Below are 17,924 nucleotides of genomic sequence, written 5' to 3'. Positions count from 1 at the left end.
CAACAATATATATATATACGACTAACGGTGGTACTACTACTAGTACTACTACTACTCGTTTATGGCACACACAATATGCCCCCATTCGACACTACCTACATCCATAGGATGTAACTTGTGTATTAGAATAAGACTTATGCAGGCATCGCGTGTGGCTTGTTGCCAAGTTCCGACGGTGGATTGCCTCCTTGGCCGTGGTTGTACTCGTCGGGGTAGATCCGTAGCCACGCGTTGTGCAAGGCGGCGTAGTGTTTCGGTTGCGTGAGCGACCACCCGAGCGGGTCTTCGGCCCACAACACAAAGATCGTCGTCACTGCGCCACCCATGACCGACATGAACAAGTTGTTGACGATGTACCCGATAAGGAACGCCACGAGGCCGACCATGTACTCTGGGCGCTTGACTCCTGGGAACTGAAACGACTGGTTTTCCACTTGATCGGCCACAACCGTCACAGCCACAAACGAAGTGAGCCCCCCCACGACCAAATTGCCAAGCCAAAACACCTTTTGCGTCAAGTCGTCGTTCACTACACCTGTCCACCCTTTGCTGTGAAACAGTTGCGATACCTAGCCACGACCGATCTGTCAGAGGCGGGCCGTTCCCCTTGTCGGTTGATATATATATATATATACATGGAACAGGAAGATGATAATATACAGACCTGCCGCCCCGCTTTGAGGAAGCTGATCCCGTGGATGCCCACGTACGCGTACGCATACCGGTTGAACGTTTCGACCATGTTTTTGATGCAGCCGAGGCAACACGCCAAGCAGCCGACGATGCACGCGGCGACGCAGTTGCCGCTCCGGGCCGCGACCATCGAAATCGAATTGAGGACCGTTTGGATGGCTTCCAAGATGGCCACAACCAACGAGCCAAAGCAAATGCTGCCCAAGCTCAGCGTCATGGCGCGGCCCCACGCGCCCAGTGTGATGAGCGGGGTACTGACGTTGACCTTCCACGCCGCCACGGTGCCGGCCACCGTGACTGCCACGATGTTCTTGACGACCATGGCGCCCCAAAAGAACACGGCGAGCATCGGTACCGAAAGGCCAACGATCGGACCGTATTTCACATGAAGTTTGCACTTGGCGGCGGAATGTGGGTCAGCGCAATGGTGGTTGGGCTTGATGTACTCGAGGTGGTCGAAGAGACCATACACGCCAAGGAACCACGTGATGGCCCACGCCAACTGCACCACGACCATGACCAATGCCACAATGAGCGTCATGGGCAGCCGGACGATGGCGCTACCGGCGATTTTCAGGTGCACGGCCGCGAATTTCACCCGTTTCTAAACGATACGTGATGAATATGATGGGAACGAACGACGGTACAATATGGACGGACTAACGTACGCGGATGCACACGGCGTACAACGTGATGAGGAGCGCCAAGAGCCCAAATACGGGCGCCGGCCACCAGTACACCTTGGCTTCGCGCTCGTGTAGTTTCTTGGTCATGAAGATGCCGGCAAACACACACGCACCGATCATGAAGAACAACGACGCCCAAATGACAAACTCGCCCAGGAACATCATGGTCACAATCCACGCGAGGGAAATGCCAATCGACGCGCCGCCGCACATCGCCGCGTAGTTGAGGACCTTCTTGAAGCCGGTCGTATCGGGATTGTCTCGGAGCTGCGTCTCCTGGATGAACTTAGGACCGAATTGCACGGCAAACGCTACGGTCATCCCGATCACGGCCAGAAACGCGATGAGGAATAACATGTCGTTGCATTGACGCGGGGGCGATCGATGCAACGACGGCATATCCTTCTGCTCCACGATGTAGGCAACGTTATCTACGCACGACCGCGTGCTGTCCACGTCCGTGTCACGCGGGTCGATGTGCATCATGTTGAATGATCAATGACAAGCGGATAGATCTGCATGTTATGTCGTCAATTGTCATGCCACTCGGTGATCGTCGTGCAACTGGGTAAAACTACCCGTAGCCAATAAGACGAGCGAGCACAACATTTAGAGCCAATCACACAACAACAATCACACACAAACTAGCCAATAAGACGAAGCAGGGCAACATTTCGTACCAATTATAGCCAATCCCACCACGAGAAATGTCTTGTGACCATTTATTGAGGTTTGTAGGTATTCGGTACAGGAACACAGCAAATACAGTTGACATTTCGCTGAATTTGTGGTTGAATGGGCAGGTATTCAGCACGCCGGCGTAACCTTCGACGACGTTCGCCACGAGTCGAAAATCGCAATGCCGCGGTTTTGCGTGATTCACACGGAAGATGCTGTGGAGCGATGGAAGAAGCGTACCTACAGTACGACCGACAATGTGTTTCCTCCTTATCTCCGTGATCTGCTTCTTAGTGTTCCGACGACGATGCTACGCTAGGCGACATGTTCATCGACGGGTTGGCGCGCGAAGGCGATTCGTGGACGGTGGTGAACCCCGCGACGGGCGACTCGTTGGCGACGGTCCTTCAAGACAACTACGATGGGATTGTCATCACAGGATCCCATTACAACGTCCGAGACGAGTTGCCGTGGTACAAAGCGTTGATTGAGATCATTCAACATGTGGCAAGCACGGGCACGCCCAATTTGTACGGCGGCTGCTTCGGCCACCAACTCGTGGCCCATGCGCTGGGCGGTGTCGCAGGTCCGAGTGAGAAATTTGTCATGAAGGCAGAGACAGTTCACTTTTTGCCGTCAAGTGGCAACCTGCTGGGCCCGGTACCGGCGTCGTTGAACTTGCTCGAAGTGCATGGCGATTGGGTGAGCGTGTTGCCTCCGGGGGCCGATTTGGTCGCGCATTCCGACTCGTGTGCGAACGAAGCGTTTGTGACGGGGGCCGCGCGCAACATTTTGTGTGCTCAGGGCCATCCTGAATTCGACGTGCAGTACTGCTTCACGGAAACGCTGTGGGATTTGTGCAAGTCGCGACTTGGCAGTGCGGACGACATCGCACGAGCCAAAGCGTCGTTGGACGCGTACACGGACGTGGACGCCAAGCGATTCTTGGCCTTGATTAGCAACTTTCTTAGACACAAGAGAAACTAATCAACGACTTGAATCCAAAATGCAATACGTGCGACGCTTCGTGCCGCCGACGGCGGCGAGGCTGGGGATTAAATGCGGCCGAGAAGGGTCTGCATGGCGAGCAGGTCGTTCGAGTTGAACTTGTCCTTGATGTCCTTCAACTTGGTTTGCATTTGGTGCTTTCGTTTGGTGCGACACGACTCCACCTTCTTGTTCAGTGCTTTCATTCGATCTTGCAGCATGCTTCGGCCACTTTGCATGACAAATTGCTTCAACGTGGCGCAGTCCGAAAGCAGCTCTTCGTCCACAACTTCGCTTCCTTCCACGGTGAAGAGGGTTTCGTCCAAACTACACTTCACCGCCTCGACTTGTGCGCGATGCTGCGTCGCGGCATCCTGAAACGCTGCTTCGATTGCATGGAAGCCTACACGAGCGCGCAATGTGTTGGCGTATTCACCGAGCGACTTCTCAAACTTGTCCACGTTGTGCTGGACCACGTGTTGAAGCTGGCTGTGGCGATATCGCTCTTGCTGGTCCAATATTGCGTCGGCCAGGCCTTTGAATCTGTCCAACAAGTCTATTTGTGTATCTTGTGGGGACAGTGTGGGTTGCACTTTCGTCGCTTCTTGTCGTTGCGTGTGCGTCAAAGGTCGTTTTTGCCGTGGTGACGCTACAACGAGTTCGTTTTCATGCTCATTCAAACGCCAATACGATACCTGCTATGACGTGGTAGCTTGGTAATGCCTTTAGCGGAGTTGGCGCCTTGCACGACGATTGACTGGACGTCGTCGATTGAATCTCCATGTCGCCACCACTGGCCGTGGATTGTGATGGAGACACCGGCTGTGCTCGTTCGTACTCCATCTGCTGGTGCTTGATTTCGCTCGAAAAGTTGTCGAGACTTTCCATCACTGCATGCAGCCCGTTCGTTCCTTCGTACGGTTTACTTTTAAAGCCCCCGCGGTGGTCAGGCTCGTCATGGGATGACTTCAACGGTACCGCGAATCGTGCCGAAGCATCCACACTTGAGCTGTTGATTTCTGGTGGGGGTACTACTTTTTCCTGGCTAGGTTTGCGCATGGCAAACTTATCCGAAGCCGGGCGACGGGAGTTGGTTGAAGAGGATTTCGTCGTCAATGTCGTTGCGCGTGGTTGCTTTGCTCGCTGGATTTCTTTGGCATCGTCTTCGACGCTTTTAGATGGGTTGAACGTGAACCGGTGGCTTTGTGGTGCATCGTGCTGTGTGATCAACTCTTGTTTCCACGCATGCGCTGGAATTGACGCGGCCGCTTTGGCCGGTTTGGACAACGCCATGCGCGATCGGTTCACTGGAGGCGACTTGGTTGTCGTCGTTGTCGTGGAGCTGGTTTCCACGGTCGCCTTTTGCGATTTCTGCTTCTTGTAAGCGTTCTTCGGTCGAGTGTCAGTCCGTTCAAAGTCCCATGTTTGGTCGTCTTGACGCTCGCGCTTAATCCGGCTGGGTTTGCTTTCCGTCGCCTGTCGAGGTGGAATTTGCACACTTGGCGTCTGCTTAGGCACCGGGCGATCTGCAGCCCGCTTGCGTTGTGTCCCCTTGGGATGATCTTGTTTGGTTTTGGTTGTTGAAGCAAAGTTGGCTTCTTTGATGCCCTCCGCCTTGATGGCCCGACTTGTTACCGTATCAGCCTATGCAATACAACAACGGATACGCAAGTTTTTCCAATGGCGTAAATTCGTTCGTACCTCCTGCTTTTTGGTAGCCCGATTACCAGCCGTTAATCCGGAAGGTTGAGGTCGTGCACTTTCGTGTGGTTTTTGCTTGGTTTTGGCATCAGCCATGAGCTTGTAGAAGGCTTTGGATGATTCCGCAGCAGTAGATAGCTTGCTCTGCGTTTCGACGGCAATCGACGTGGTGGCAACCTCCTTTTCGATCTTCTTGAATCGCAGTTTCAACGTCGGCACAATGTTCTCAAAAATCTACCCCACAACTTCTGTGAAATACACAACTCAACCAATGCTACTTACAGCAGAATCGACCCGCAACACGGCAACGAGTCCGTGAATGTCTCCCCATTCCGAATCGTTCACATTTGGGGCAACATCGGCCAGGGACACGGATTTGTTGATGTGAAGCTTGATCGCAGACGTCCCTTCAGTCGCGAAGCCATCAATGTTGGAGCAATGGATCTTGGCAATTCCTTGGACCACTTCGTCGGCGATGTTGATTGCAATCTCGACCTCAAACGTCATGCCGCCCATATCAAACCACTGGACGTCGTCCATGGTGATCTGTGTGCATAGTAGGTAAATGAGTCACTGCAATCACTTGAGACTCACCGATTTGTTCGACTTGAACTCAAAAGCAAGTGCCTTGATGGGGAAGGACTGCACCACCCCCACAACTTTGTTGAATTGGTTGAGCAGTTGCCTTGTGCCTGCTCGAAATTCCTACACGATCGAGTGAGCTTCAGTATCCAATGTTTAAACAACTCGTGTGGTGTACCTTGGGAGGGACACTTTGAATGCCTTGAGACAATATTGGGGGAAGGGACTCGAGTATTTTTTGAGTGAGCTCCTGGTCCTTCTTGATCGTTGACTTTCGAAGCATGCGCAAGATGCGGTAAACAATTTCCACGAGGAGTGCTTGGAAATGAAAGCTCTTTGTCTTGGGCATGTTGCAAACGATCTGAAAAAACAACGGGAGGCACTTTCGGCTGGCCCGAAGTTCACTCAGCACGCCTTCACTATCCGTCGTGAACATCGTCATAATGACGCTCAACGCCTCCGTCAAAAGCAATCCACAGCTCGTGTATCGGGTGTGAATGATCGCAAAGATTTCCTCAATGAACAACCGTCGCTCGCTCTTGGCGAAAAAGTCCCATTCGAACTACTTTCACAATTGAAAACAGATCATTCTTGATAGTGTACGCTACCAGGTCTGCGGTGCTTGACAGCAATCCCTCCATAGCTTGGTCTTCATTGTCTACAACCTGTTTTGGGTCGATACTGCCAGCAACCTGAGTACCTTTAGACATCGCTCGAAGGGATTCCAGCAGTGCTCGTCCAACGTTCGCGTTTTGTAGTCGTTCCATGCATGCTTTGGAATCCACATACGAGCAACGAATGACTCTACCATGTGGATATCAGAACGTGCTTGACAGGAACCTCTCTACGGACTTCACAATATTCACGACGGTGCGATATTTGAACTTCTTCGTTTCTTGGGCAATAAGCTTGGGGACGTCCATGGGATCGTCATCCAGAGCAGCAAGCGACTTTCCCTTGGACATTCCCATGTTCTCTAGCGCCATCGTTCGTTTCGCTACCCCCATGCGCATCAACTCGCTCAGCTTCGTCATCCTCGCTCCCGAGCAGTTGCTTCCACCAACGCAATTCAAAATGTGTTGAATTTGCGCGCGCATTCTGCGAAGATACGTTTCTTTTATCTTGCGTTAAGTATGTTGAAAACCCTAGCCCTGTGAATCACTTGCGACATTTGATTGGTTCATTTTTAATGTGGACATTTTTTGCAAGGTTGAAGCTCGCTTCCACATTTGCTTGCGTTTATCGTCTATGGGGCACGCTCTAACTACTTCTCCTTCAAAAGAGCGGCCAAGCGGCTGATCGCCATGTCCATTTGCTCCGGGGTAGCCGTGGAGTAGGCTGCGCGAACGTACGATGTCTTGACGTTGTCAGGGAGAAATACTTGCCCAGGCACCAACAGCACCTTGCTGGCCACAGCTTTTTGCTCAATCAGCGCCTTGGAATCGTCGACGCCAACGAGCTTGATCCATACGAACATTCCCGCATCGGGGGCCTCCCACGTTGCTAATCCAGTCAAGTTTTTCTCCAACGCACGAAGGAACGCATCGCGCTGGCCACGGTAAAATGCACACACCGATTCGACATGATCGTTCCATCCCTTTTCACCCCACTGCTTGAACAGCTCCAGCACCACGGCCTGTTTGAATGTAAGTAATACACTGGTTCGTCGCGATCAGTTCTACAAGCATATGTGGTATACCTGGGATAACCCGCTGCTATGAAGATTGGCGGATTGCGTGTGCAAGTTCAGGCGTTCAATGAGCATTTTGGGGCCGTACACAGTCCCGACACGCAAGCCAGAGGACAGAATCTTGGAGTACGAGTCAAAGCGCAGCACCCGTCCGTCGACGTCCAAATGAAGGAGCGACTACGCCATTTCGTTGTCAGTGCAAAACTTCGTACAGAAGTACAAACCTTGGAGCGAGCACCATTCAGCGTCAGGTAGTAGTACGGATCGTCTTCCAGCACAATCAAATTATGCTTCGAGGCAATTGCGTACACTTGTTGCTTGCGTTCGAACGACATGCTCACACCCGTGGGGTTGCCGCCGGTGGGGATCGTGTACAGCACTTTTGGCTTCTTCGTTTTGTTGTCCCAGTTGTCTAAAATGGACGCCAGATGCTCTGGTACCAAACCTTGTCCATCAGTGCGCACCGACACAAGCTTGCAGTTCACCGCATGTAAATGCGCCAATGTGCCCGAATACGTCGGTGATTCGACCAACAGTGAGTCATCTTCGTCAACGAGCATTTCAAACGCCTTGTACAGCGCATCTTGGCTTCCTGTCGTGATGGACAGCATTCGCGATTCAGATAACGCCGGGGGTTCGTGCTCGTCTTCCATGCGCGTGGAAATGATCTGGACCAGCTCAGGAAGTCCTGGGGTGGCAGAGTATTGAAGGGCTTGTTGGAGCGGCTGGCCTCGAATGTCCATCGAATGCCCAGACTTGAGCTTGATCGATATGGCTTCAAAAGGAAACGTAGATGGATTCGGCATGCCCCTACACAACGCGAATGTTAGCGATGCAAGGTGCGAGAGTGATGAGACGTCACAAACCCGCCAAGAGAGATCATGCCCGGAAGCGACACAAGTGGCTGCAACGAGCGGATGGCAGATGGCTGTCGACGAAGGGACCGTGCCGTGAAGAAAGACTCATATGCAATCGTGCTAAAGCTTCTCGCAATCTTAGCGCCACTCGTCTGCAGCATCGCGATGTGGGGGCGTCGGTGAAATATCGCAATGCTCGGTACCCAACCTGCTTGAAGTTGTGCAGGGGTCGTACGGTTCCAATGCGTTGTACATTCGCCGAATTGTACGACACTAACCTTGATTTTCTTATTAACGTACATTTCGTCCAATTAATGTACGATCAATGTACTTGAATGTACGACGACCCCTTGGCCAATTAATACAATTAATAGGCTGTGGTTGTGTGTTTGGCACAAAAACACAATCCAACTCGACAGCGAATCGACATGAACGGTGCCGATTCGTCCGACGACGAGAATGGGGTGCTGTACTTCCTTCCTGGTGGCATCGCGGACGACTCCCCTCCACGAAGGACGCTGGATATGTCGAGTCCCGTGCCAAGTTCGTTTGGCTACATCGGTGCTGCACAATCGTCCACGACGACCACTCAGAACTTCCGCATGACGCCAGTAGCAGCCACCGAACCAAACAACTCCCTCCTCTCAGGCTTAGGCGGTGTTGCGGTGCCAAATAAACCAGCCGCGCGGGATCGACCACTCGGTGGTGGTGGTTTTGGATCGTTCGGAGGCTACGGATACGGCGGACGGTTTGGTGGTTCCCCTGGCGAGTCATCCACGCCAGCCAATGGTGGCGGTGTCGGCTCGATCGGGTCCTCTTCCTTCCTTGGTCCAAACACCAATGCAGGAGCTGCGTCATCTCAACCTATACAGACTCCATCATCCTCGACCTTTGCGCGATCTCCGTTTATGAGTACAACGACATCTTCGAGCGGCGGTCCACTCCGCGCCCCGCCTGGTTTGGACATACCTCTTCCATCCGCCGCGGGAAGTTCGTTTCTCCAGCCCCAACATCGCATGCTCGATCGAAAGGACGAGTCGCTGCGTGCAGCGTTTGGGTTTCTGCAGCATTCGTCGCCTGCGCCGACGACCCACCTCGAGCAGCCACCTCCTGCGACTGCCTCCAACATGTTTGGCCGTTCTGGATACCAGCAATCAAACAAAGACTTGGCTGAGCTCAACACCACGTCCGTCGTGGTCGTACAGAAGCCCCCGTCGAGATTGCACCTCGAGGACCAGCACGACTATGGCACTGGCAGCAACTCAATTGGCGTCCACCGATTTCGCAATACGTTTCTGGAACCCCCTCCTTCGGACGACCTTGGCACGTCGCCGTCCTCCCATCCGCCCCCGGTGCCCGTTCGCGCTGGTTCCACGCCGCGTGTAACTGGCGGGGGACGTCCTTACGGCTCGGAGCCCAAGGAGAGAGGCAAGGACAAGTTTCATGGCAAGCGCCATGGCTCGCCGTCGTCTGCGTCGTCCTTCGACTCGGACGTACATGCTGCTCCTTCTTCGTCGACATTGAACAGTACGCCTTCGTCCCCGATGCACTTTGTGGATCAAAGGCCTGTGTCGTCGTCCCCCCACGTGGCAGCCCAGCCGCAGCGCGTGGTGCCTGGCCAAATTCGCATCAAACAGCGGGGGGGGGATGGCATGTCTCCAAAGAAACCGACGGCGGAGGTGCCAGTGGCCAGTGGGCCTCAGCGGACTAGTTCTCGGGGTGCAGCCACTTCGACAGCTGTGCCGCCGCCTCATTCCACTCGACGACCTTTGTACCGTGAAAAGTTCCCCAAGGGTGCCCCGTCAGACGGACCGCCTCCCCTCGCAACTGTTCCGAAGTCGGACCGGTCCACACCCCGACGGGGGACACGGGCCGACAAATCCCTTGTTTCCGGCGGTGCCGCTGCACCTCCTAGTATTCCTACCGACGTGGCTAGTACTACTACGACGACGACGAATACCCGTCGAACAGCCACAAAGGCAAATCCAGTGCAGCAGGCTCGTCCTCATGTATCGCCACGGCGGGAGAACTTGTATAGCAGTCTGTTAGTCGACGAGCCGATCGCAGCCCCCGTGTTGGAAGTGGAGGGCGAAGGGCCGACAGCACCAGACGAATCCACGGATGGCGACGAGATGGTCTCCCAGGACGGACGAGGTGACGACGACCCGTCATCAATTCCGGCGGTGGCCAACAAGGCGTCCAACGTCGAGGACGACAACGTGTGTGTTGGCCGTGACGACTCTGACGAGGATGGCTCTGCCCAGGACAATGTGTCGACGTCGGCAGACACCTCCCCTTCCTCGTCCCCGCGAGAGGAACGAGTAAAAGCACATGACGATGCAGCAACACCCGACGACTTGCCGCCTTTGGAAGAAGACGTCATGACCCCAGGACCCTCTCCTATTGCATGCCACGACGAATCGCCCGACAAGCCAGAGGTGGTGGCCTCTGCGACCCCCCCACAGCCGCAAGAGTTTCACCCGCCTTCGTCCGAAGACGATATGCCCGCTCGACCGCCTTCGTCGTCCAAGAAGCGGTCGGACAAGAAGTCGCGACGCACGACGGACGCGTCCTCGGCGGCAGTGTCGGGGGCTGCCAAAGGATCCGTCGACAAGCGGAAGGGCGACGGCAGTGGGTTGAAGCAGCCGTCGTCCTCGCATAAAAAGCAAGACCCCCATGGCAAAAACGACGCGGACGCAAGCGGCGCCCATCCAGCGGGTTCTCCGCCTCCGCAACGAACACCCGACGACGACGACGACGACGACGACTTGTTTGCGCCTGTTCCGAGGTCGGCATGGAGCGTGGCCAAATCGGCCGTTGTGTCGACGTGCGTGTGGCTGGTGGCCTTTTCAGGCGCGTCCACGGGCCTTCCCTGGCTCCTTGTGCATGTACATGATGATTGCATATACCTGTCCGGATAATCGGACTTACAATTTATTCGTAGGCGCACTGGCTGGCGTCGACGTTGCTGAGCTTGGCCTTCCACTGTGGGTTTCACGTGTTGTCGTTTGGCCTCAAGTTTCATCGGTTTGTCGTGCGTGGGCTGATCTTTAACCGCAACATCGCAAGCTGTTTTGCCTTTCTGTACCTGTTTCCCTTGTTGGTGCAGTACGTGATCCCATGGGCCCCGCCGTGGGCCCCCGTCTGCCTCTGGTATGCGTTCCTCGTCCAGCTATTTTGCACGCAGGGGTCGACGGCGATGGTCGCGACGTTTCGCATCCTGCTGCCGCTTGTGTTTTTGGTCGAAGGCGTGAGCCACCACAGCTTTCTGCTCGACTTAAACGGCGCCGAGCTGTTGCTCATCTCGTTCATCTTGTCGGCGGTCAAGACGGGCAACTTGTACAGTCCAGTGTTCTTCTTGTCCATGTCCCTCCAGGTACTGTATCGTCAAGGCTTGGACGAGTTTTGACGGTGGAGACTGTAGTGCCTGTCGGCGGTATTTTTGGGCTCGGAAATGTTTGTGCAGTGGATCCAGCTCGCCGTTGCGCTCTATTCGTTGCATGCGATGGCGTCGGATGAGTGGGTACGTCGTAGCTCGTAGAATCGCAGCACGATATCCACTCGATTGTTGTATTTTAGGGTGATGTGGAGGACAATACCACGTCGTTCAGCCAGTCGTCGTCGCCATTCCTAGGCAGCGACGTCCACCATCCATCTGGCACGTCCATTCAAAAGACGAAGCGGTTAGATCGACGGTCGATGGCAGCCGTCGTCAAAGGAAGGAAACCTCGCGCTGCGTCCTCCACCTAGTAGTCGTACTTGTAGACGCAATGTACGTGTTAGTTAACAAGTCTTGAGTGTACCCGTAACCAAATCTTATTGTTTCGTCCGACATTTATAATGTTAGCTTATACCAGTGGTGGTTGTCATTGGATATGAGTAAGTCCTTAGTACATCCTGCAACTGTATCTACATCGGACATGTACACGATGCGACGACGAAATCTTTTACTTATGATCACGAACTCTGTGATGGCGTGGCAAGTGCGATCTAATCGGGCAGAGAAGGAGTGTGGTGTACTAGTACAGTAAAACTACCGGGTAGTACACTAACTAACCTAGTGTACTGCAGTGCAATGTGACAGTCGCCTTATAACGATGGTGTATTCGTATACTTGATGGTCGTCGAGATTGCACATTGCAACGTTAGGTGGAGCGTGCAATTGTGCTGATGGGGTAATGGAGTCTCGTTGAAGTTGAAGTATGAGGATCAGACGGCCATGCAACGGAAGGATCTGATCCGTCACCGTCGCGGCTACTACGGGCGCTAAAAATAGCAAAAACATGAGATGAGTTGGTAGCAAGTAATCGATGAAAGGGCGTGAGATTTTGATTCCATGACGTTCGTCTCATCCATCTTGGATACCAATCCAACATGGTTTGTTTGTACTTTGGGTTATTTCGTGTCTAGCCCCCCAGTCAGTCGCTTCGAGCCAAACGCAGACACTTTGTGGCTGTCATGGACGCCGATGCACGGCGCGTGGTCAAGTTTGCACAGCGTCTGAACGCGCTGCCTCTCCTCAAAAAACAGGTGTAGCTACCGTCAACCCCCATCAACTCGAGAAATGGGCATACCTTGACAATTGATGTCGGGGGTGTAGGTGCTCGTCGTCGAAGTGTTCCAGAACCAACGACGTCGCGACCACAAGTGGCACCGCAAGTACTTGGGCGACATTCCGACGTTCTCGTGCCGCGACGGCAGCATTAGCTGCGACAGGTTTCCCAAACACTTGCCCCCCCCGCCAGGCTACGTGTGGTCGGATCGGTGGCGGCCGTGCTTGACAGGTCCATGCGACGAGAATGGATGGGCATACGCCGCAGCGTTTGACCACCTCGTCCATGTCCATGACACGAGCACGTCCGCACGGGATAGTGACTGCGTGCGGCGGCGGCGTTGGGTGCGGACGTTGGAGTGCAGCCTTTTGGCATTCCCTTGGAAAGGGGAGCGGCTTGGTACCTTCAGCCGACGATCGATCCTCGTCCGTCGTGCTTGTTTTTTTCAATGGTTCCGAGTAGGGGTGTCGCTCGTGGAGCCCCCGGACTTGGCGCGCCAGAAGTGTGTCCAGGTGCTCTCGATGACTCCGCTGCCCATGTATTTGTTGCCCGTGGGGGCGACGCGCGCTGCGGCCGTCAAGTATGTGTCCAAGGAGGACCTCCGAGCCCACGCCGTGCTCTCCAAAGGCGACTTGCTGCTTCGCGTGAACGACGTTGACGTCTCCGCTATGCCCTTTCACGACGTTGTATCTGCCTTGGAAGCTGCGTTCGAGGCCGGCTCCATGTGCTTTCTGCGCTTTGCCGCCGCGTCCGGACACATCCGTATCCACGCAGTGACCCGAGCCGCGCGCAAGTGCAACCTCGCGCCAGGTTTTCGCCTTGTGGGGCTCAACGGGCGATCCGTCAAGCACCTCCGACTGTTGGACGTCGAGTGCATTCTCCGCCAAGCCCCCCGCAACGCATGTGTCCTCCACTTCCACCAAACTGACAACGACCAGCACCGCCTGCCTCCCCCTTTTGTAGTGGTGCACCGGAACGTCCTGAGCGTGAAAGAACGAGCTTTGTTGAGTCCCCGTCCACGAGGGAGTGCCACGACCGTCTTTGGCTGGGGGGCTTGTAGTGCTACTACTACGACGACATCGGCGTCCCACAAGTGGCTGTCGTTAGGGTCTCGTGTGAGTGCGCTGTTTGCGCTGTCGAGTTAGGGTTACTACCCAAGTACTACGTACAATTCCGTAGTAGTACTAGTAGGACACTTCAGCGATCTACATGTGATAATTATGTGTGGTCAACAATCAACATTGTCCTCTGTCATCCTTGCGAATGCTCAAATAAAGTCCGCAAAATGTTGATACAACCGGGGCAACATCTCATTTACTCGTCGTCGTCGTCGTCGCTACTATCTCTTTCTCCACCGCTTGCTACATCGTCTTGGGACTCTGTTTGGGCCTGCTCGCCGTCTTCAGAGTCCCCATCAGCTGCGACATCGTCGCCACTGCTCCCTCCATCCGCCCCAGCCTTAGCGCTTTCGACTGTCGGCTCCTCGTCCTCCTCATCCCGGTAGCCTTCGACTTGCACGTCATCAGAGTCGCTTTCAGAGTCGGCACCTCCACGGTTCTTTGTGTATTCTCCTTCATCGACGTCCATGTCTTCCGAGCAGCTTTTGTCGTGCTGGTCGTGGTTATGTGGTTGCTCAGCATAGATATTCGATCGGTCTCCGGGCATAGCCATTTCACCGTCCGAGTTGTACGTTGCCATGTCCATGTCGTTGTCGTCCTCGTCGTCGCTGCTCTCGTACTCTTCTTCCTCGGACGCTTCGTCCAGTATAAACATACTCCGCTTTCGACGACGATTCATACTCGACCTTGGACCTTGATGCCACTGCTGCACCTGGTCGTCATCCGAGCCTTCGTCGCCCAGCACGACGTGGGGATCGTCGTCGTCGTCCGAGTCTGGCTCGTCGCTGCTGTCGTCGTTCGCACTCTTTGCTCCCTTGGTTTGTTTCTTTTGGGGCGAGTTGTCGATGAGGTCGTCGAGGGCGTCCAATTCATCGGCGCTGGTCCGCTGTTCGTACTCAATGTCATCTTCGCCCGTGCAAAAGTCAATCAAGTTGCCGTTCTCGTCCATGTCTTCCAGGTCTCGCAGCATACGATTCGGCAGATCGAAGGCGCAGTGGGGAAAGTACTTGGACATGTCGGCGGGGTCGCCCTCGAGGTCGTCAAACACGGCGTTGAGCAGCAGCACGCGCTGGACAAACGACTGCATCACGTCCACGGGCCAGTGCTCACACACAGCGTGCAGCAGCTTGCACGCGTCGGCCATGTAGTTGGCGCTCTCGATCAACGGCGACACAAAGTCGGCAATCTCGTCTTGGGTCATCGTCGCTACAACGTAGTCGTCGACGAGTCAGCCGCCATACAACATCAGATATCGTCACCAGAACAAGATAACACAAGACGATGTGGATGTATGCTTGGTTGGCTCCCATACACCACACCAAATATCATATACAGCGTCACCAGAACAACTAAACTGTACACGCATACATCATCGCCTCTGCTAGGCTACGTAATCAAGACTGATGCGTTCGTTGCGTCATGTGGTTGCAATGGTCTTGTTGTAGAAAATATTGATATGTTCATATGATGTAACAAGTGAAAAGTCGTCGTCGCCATTAAAAAACCACCAGACTCTACTAGGCATGATTACGTTCACATCCATAACAAGCCGCATGTATATATATATATATACATGCGGCTTGTTATATATATATATATATATATTGTTGTGTTTACTCTAAACTGGAGCGATATGGAGAATGAATGCATCGACACAACCAAATGGATACAAGTATACTGACAGAAGGATTTAGCCAATCAGATTGCAGGAAACCATCATCAACGTCAAATTAGTGTGTGACTTGAATTAATGTTAAAACAATCACCACAGGACACCTTTTTACATACATATAAAATTCAGTAACGAAGAATCGATCGATAGATTTGGCGAATCCGGACAAAAGTCGAATTTTTCGGTAAAAGAAAGACAATATCTAGCATGGCTAACATGCTAACATACACCCAATAAACATAGAAACAATCAAGGGATAGGTCGTACCGAGATCGACGACGTCGGCTACGCACGCCAAGAACGCGTCGTCACCAAGGCGAATCATGTCGGACTCGATGCACGCACACAGCTTGGACCCGAACCCGGCCATGGACGTGGACCCGCGTCGCATGAGGCCGACGATTTGGTCGACTTTGAGGGTGATGTTAAGCCCTTCGAGGAACTCGGCGCAGACAAACTCGGGGCAGTTTTGCAGGAGAAACCGAGCAGTTTTCTTGCGTTTGCAGCCCCACTGGTGGCAAAAGAGGCGGACGAGCCGCCCCATTTCGACGAGATTCCACTGATCCAACGCCGCCGAGTCGATGAGCGCGTTCATGAACGTAGTTTTGCCCGCCTTGGACAAGGCCGACGTCGTCGTTGGTGTGCCGCCGGTGGTGCCTTGCAGCGTTGGATATAGTTTCTTTTGCATCACTTTCACGGCCTCGTCGAGCATGGCAGCACCAGATCCGGTGGGCGGCGCCATCTTTCGTTTCTTGGAGATTGTCGTACCGTTGGATGCCAAGGGGGAACTCACCACGGTGGGTCGATTCGTCCAACGTCTTGCGGGCGCGGCAGATGGACGCTTTGTCACCTTGACTTCCGCCACGTCGCTATCCGAGGACGCTGGATCTGCGGCGCGGAATTTCTGGGGGGTCAACACGGCCTCGGCTTCGGAATCGCTACCGCCTTCGCCTTGCATCGTTACAGAAGTGGGGGGGGTGGCGTCGAAGACTGGTCGTGTGTGGTGGGGACGCGATGAAGGTAGACGTTCCTTCTGGTGGCTATCCGTGTCGGATCTGGCGCTGCTTGGCCGCGTCGGCGTCTTGTTGGCAACGTTGGACGACACAACTTGGGCATTTGACTTTTCACTTGATGCTCGTCCCATGATGGTGTGGCCACTGGACGCTGGTGGTTTTGGTCGACAAGCTTCCTTTGTGTCCACGTCATCGTCGTCGTCGTCGTCGTCGGGTTGCGGGAGGTGGAACGTCCGAGGCAATGCCGCCGCACTATCGGACTCGTCGCTCGAGTTGTCTGTTGGGAAATGCAATGTTTTCTGTAGCAACAACGCATCCAACGAGGTGCTCTGTGCTGCGGCCGGTGTCACTTGGTCGGTAGGTTTGGGCGCAGCAGATTGCCTGTCGTCGTCGGACTCGCTGGAGAGTTCCAATGCCGGTGGTGGTTTCGCAGTTGCTGTGGCCAGTTTGACCACCAAAGGCTTCCTACCTATGACTGTGCTCAACGCGTGTCCGTGGTTGTATGCTGGTTCGCGTTTAGGCTGGGCTTGAGCTTGCTTCCCCTTGACGAGAACGCGACTTGGCATGGCGTCTTCGCCCTTCTTGACCTTGGTCCCCGCCGCACTCCTCTTGGTCGCTGCTGTCGGCTGCTTCGACGATGCCACGCGCACTGCAGGAGGCGTCGTCCTGTCGGCCTTCCATGCATCGCTTCGCTGGACGATAGGAGCCGTGGGCGTCGCTATCTTGTTCTTCGTCATGGCCTTGACAGGTTTCACACTAGTCTTGGCTCGTTGGGTTTGGTGTGGTGGCATGTCGTCGTCCGAGCCTGGTGCAGCATGAAGGCCTTGCGTTGGGAAGGATCTGGTCGCTGGTGGTTTCCTCCTGTCATCGTCGCTCTCGGAGCTATCGCCTTGCTTGACATGCTTTTGCATGAATCGCACAGCGTCCTCGAATGACGTTGGCTTTGCAACCGCCACGTCCACCGTGTCGTCCCCACGAGGCCGCTTCGACGCGACTTCGACCTCCGACAAAGCCTTCTCGAGAGGTCGTTTCGCTTGCACGATGGACTTGCGTTTGCTCTTCGTTTTGGTCGTTCGAAGTTGAATGGGTGATGCTGCCGCCGCGATTGGCAATTCTGCGACGACTGGTCCATTCGAGGCCACTGGTCCCAATGGACTTGAGACTGCAAGGAGCCCACCATGCTTCTTCTTCTTCTTCTTGGACTTCTTCTTATGTTTCAGCGCAGGAAGTGCGTCGGCTGCTCCGTTGGATCCGTTGTCGCGTGGGATCGCCTTGCCCACGACCTCTGGGGACGACGACGACATGGCCGCGTTGATTGAACACGACGAAAATGCAAATATTGGGTACTTACGTTATATGCGTTATACTATTAAACGTCGCTCCCAACCTTACTTTGGACAATGTGACTACCGAAAAGGCCGCACGTTGTTTTGTTTAACCTATCGTACTTATATGAATCCATTTCCCGCCAAAACCGATGGCCTGAACATGCTCCAGCCTCCTAGTTGGTCTTCATCATTCGCTACAACACTGCGACTCACATGTATGTACGTATGACACCAAGCTCACACTGCGTGAGCACTACCTTCGTCAGGTGGGGATGGTTTTCGAGGTCGATCATACTATTAACCATAGTAGGTATAATACTATTGCGCTTTCGAGTGAAATTTCGTGTTGTGGTTTCTCGTTGGAAT

General features: G+C 54.1%; 7 protein-coding genes across 15 annotated transcripts; 3 read left to right on the top strand and 4 right to left on the bottom strand.

Annotated features, from left to right (window-relative positions):
* Positions 1-50: 50 nt before the first annotated feature.
* On the bottom strand, positions 51-1,916 carry H257_11442 (hypothetical protein). Its single transcript, XM_009838369.1, has 3 exons — positions 1,362-1,916; positions 665-1,297; positions 51-569 (listed from the first exon to the last, which is right to left on the bottom strand). The coding sequence occupies exons 1-3, from the start codon at positions 1,863-1,865 to the stop codon at positions 135-137; spliced, it is 1,572 nt and encodes a 523-aa protein (XP_009836671.1). The 5' UTR covers positions 1,866-1,916; the 3' UTR covers positions 51-134.
* A 263-nt stretch (positions 1,917-2,179) lies between these two features.
* H257_11441 lies at positions 2,180-3,180 on the top strand. 2 transcript variants are annotated; one of them, XM_009838368.1, is made up of 2 exons: positions 2,180-2,302; positions 2,377-3,180. In XM_009838368.1, the coding sequence occupies exons 1-2, from the start codon at positions 2,239-2,241 to the stop codon at positions 3,042-3,044; spliced, it is 732 nt and encodes a 243-aa protein (XP_009836670.1). In that variant the 5' UTR covers positions 2,180-2,238; the 3' UTR covers positions 3,045-3,180. The 2 variants fall into 2 exon arrangements, with proteins under 2 accessions (XP_009836670.1, XP_009836669.1); XM_009838367.1 differs by having other exon boundaries at positions 2,286-2,302; positions 2,352-3,090.
* On the bottom strand, positions 3,112-6,387 carry H257_11440 (hypothetical protein). The gene is made up of 9 exons (XM_009838366.1): positions 6,180-6,387; positions 6,028-6,131; positions 5,936-5,985; positions 5,506-5,889; positions 5,340-5,450; positions 5,028-5,291; positions 4,746-4,979; positions 3,740-4,688; positions 3,112-3,693 (listed from the first exon to the last, which is right to left on the bottom strand). The coding sequence occupies exons 1-9, from the start codon at positions 6,359-6,361 to the stop codon at positions 3,113-3,115; spliced, it is 2,859 nt and encodes a 952-aa protein (XP_009836668.1). The 5' UTR covers positions 6,362-6,387; the 3' UTR covers position 3,112.
* A 79-nt stretch (positions 6,388-6,466) lies between these two features.
* H257_11439 (hypothetical protein) lies at positions 6,467-8,073 on the bottom strand. 4 transcript variants are annotated; one of them, XM_009838365.1, is made up of 4 exons: positions 7,884-8,073; positions 7,242-7,827; positions 7,027-7,194; positions 6,467-6,963 (listed from the first exon to the last, which is right to left on the bottom strand). In XM_009838365.1, exons 1-4 carry the CDS (start codon positions 8,033-8,035, stop codon positions 6,592-6,594), a joined length of 1,278 nt encoding a protein of 425 aa, XP_009836667.1. In that variant the 5' UTR covers positions 8,036-8,073; the 3' UTR covers positions 6,467-6,591. The 4 variants fall into 4 exon arrangements, with proteins under 4 accessions (XP_009836667.1, XP_009836665.1, XP_009836664.1 ...); XM_009838363.1 differs by having other exon boundaries at positions 7,027-7,827; XM_009838362.1 differs by having other exon boundaries at positions 6,467-7,194.
* A 179-nt stretch (positions 8,074-8,252) lies between these two features.
* On the top strand, positions 8,253-11,708 carry H257_11438 (hypothetical protein). 4 transcript variants are annotated; one of them, XM_009838361.1, is made up of 4 exons: positions 8,253-10,762; positions 10,819-11,250; positions 11,299-11,397; positions 11,454-11,708. In XM_009838361.1, exons 1-4 carry the CDS (start codon positions 8,303-8,305, stop codon positions 11,622-11,624), a joined length of 3,162 nt encoding a protein of 1,053 aa, XP_009836663.1. In that variant the 5' UTR covers positions 8,253-8,302; the 3' UTR covers positions 11,625-11,708. The 4 variants fall into 4 exon arrangements, with proteins under 4 accessions (XP_009836663.1, XP_009836660.1, XP_009836661.1 ...); XM_009838358.1 differs by having other exon boundaries at positions 8,303-10,762; positions 11,299-11,708; XM_009838359.1 differs by having other exon boundaries at positions 8,303-10,762; positions 10,819-11,397.
* Positions 11,709-12,177: 469 nt separating this feature from the next.
* H257_11437 lies at positions 12,178-13,678 on the top strand. Of its 2 annotated transcripts, XM_009838356.1 has the most exons (3): positions 12,178-12,404; positions 12,475-12,826; positions 12,890-13,678. In XM_009838356.1, exons 1-3 carry the CDS (start codon positions 12,333-12,335, stop codon positions 13,570-13,572), a joined length of 1,107 nt encoding a protein of 368 aa, XP_009836658.1. In that variant the 5' UTR covers positions 12,178-12,332; the 3' UTR covers positions 13,573-13,678. The 2 variants fall into 2 exon arrangements, with proteins under 2 accessions (XP_009836658.1, XP_009836659.1); XM_009838357.1 differs by having other exon boundaries at positions 12,475-13,678.
* On the bottom strand, positions 13,657-17,695 carry H257_11436 (hypothetical protein). The gene is made up of 2 exons (XM_009838355.1): positions 15,485-17,695; positions 13,657-14,751 (listed from the first exon to the last, which is right to left on the bottom strand). The coding sequence occupies exons 1-2, from the start codon at positions 17,532-17,534 to the stop codon at positions 13,742-13,744; spliced, it is 3,060 nt and encodes a 1,019-aa protein (XP_009836657.1). The 5' UTR covers positions 17,535-17,695; the 3' UTR covers positions 13,657-13,741.
* Between the last annotated feature and the right edge of the window lie 229 nt (positions 17,696-17,924).

This window comes from Aphanomyces astaci, assembly GCF_000520075.1.
Source record: "Aphanomyces astaci strain APO3 unplaced genomic scaffold supercont1.34, whole genome shotgun sequence".
NCBI lineage: Eukaryota > Oomycota > Saprolegniomycetes > Saprolegniales > Verrucalvaceae > Aphanomyces > Aphanomyces astaci.
This window is presented reverse-complemented; position numbering and strand designations above follow the sequence as displayed.

Bases quoted from the DNA above. Each gene is read 5' to 3' on its own strand.
- H257_11442 (XM_009838369.1), bottom strand. From the start codon at position 1,865: ATGATGCACATCGACCCGCGTGACACGGACGTGGACAGCACGCGGTCG. The intron at 1,298-1,361 runs GTACGTTAGTCC...CGTATCGTTTAG, and splicing joins TGTACGCCGTGTGCATCCGC to AAACGGGTGAAATTCGCGGC. The intron at 570-664 runs GTCTGTATATTA...GGTCGTGGCTAG, and splicing joins TCCTCAAAGCGGGGCGGCAG to GTATCGCAACTGTTTCACAG.
- H257_11441 (XM_009838368.1), top strand. From the start codon at position 2,239: ATGCCGCGGTTTTGCGTGATTCACACGGAAGATGCTGTGGAGCGATGG. The intron at 2,303-2,376 runs GTACGACCGACA...ATGCTACGCTAG, and splicing joins ATGGAAGAAGCGTACCTACA to GCGACATGTTCATCGACGGG.
- H257_11440 (XM_009838366.1), bottom strand. From the start codon at position 6,361: ATGACGAAGCTGAGCGAGTTGATGCGCATGGGGGTAGCGAAACGAACG. The intron at 6,132-6,179 runs GTCCGTAGAGAG...TCCACATGGTAG, and splicing joins ACCGTCGTGAATATTGTGAA to AGTCATTCGTTGCTCGTATG. The intron at 4,980-5,027 runs GTAAGTAGCATT...GTTGTGGGGTAG, and splicing joins TGTTGCGGGTCGATTCTGCT to ATTTTTGAGAACATTGTGCC.
- H257_11439 (XM_009838365.1), bottom strand. From the start codon at position 8,035: ATGCTGCAGACGAGTGGCGCTAAGATTGCGAGAAGCTTTAGCACGATT. The intron at 7,195-7,241 runs GTTTGTACTTCT...GAAATGGCGTAG, and splicing joins TGAATGGTGCTCGCTCCAAG to TCGCTCCTTCATTTGGACGT. The intron at 6,964-7,026 runs GTATACCACATA...ACATTCAAACAG, and splicing joins ATAGCAGCGGGTTATCCCAG to GCCGTGGTGCTGGAGCTGTT.
- H257_11438 (XM_009838361.1), top strand. From the start codon at position 8,303: ATGAACGGTGCCGATTCGTCCGACGACGAGAATGGGGTGCTGTACTTC. The intron at 11,251-11,298 runs GTACTGTATCGT...TGGAGACTGTAG, and splicing joins TCTTGTCCATGTCCCTCCAG to TGCCTGTCGGCGGTATTTTT. The intron at 11,398-11,453 runs GTACGTCGTAGC...GTTGTATTTTAG, and splicing joins CGATGGCGTCGGATGAGTGG to GGTGATGTGGAGGACAATAC.
- H257_11437 (XM_009838357.1), top strand. From the start codon at position 12,333: ATGGACGCCGATGCACGGCGCGTGGTCAAGTTTGCACAGCGTCTGAAC. The intron at 12,405-12,474 runs GTGTAGCTACCG...TCGGGGGTGTAG, and splicing joins TGCCTCTCCTCAAAAAACAG to GTGCTCGTCGTCGAAGTGTT.
- H257_11436 (XM_009838355.1), bottom strand. From the start codon at position 17,534: ATGTCGTCGTCGTCCCCAGAGGTCGTGGGCAAGGCGATCCCACGCGAC. The intron at 14,752-15,484 runs GTACGACCTATC...ACTACGTTGTAG, and splicing joins AGCCGACGTCGTCGATCTCG to CGACGATGACCCAAGACGAG.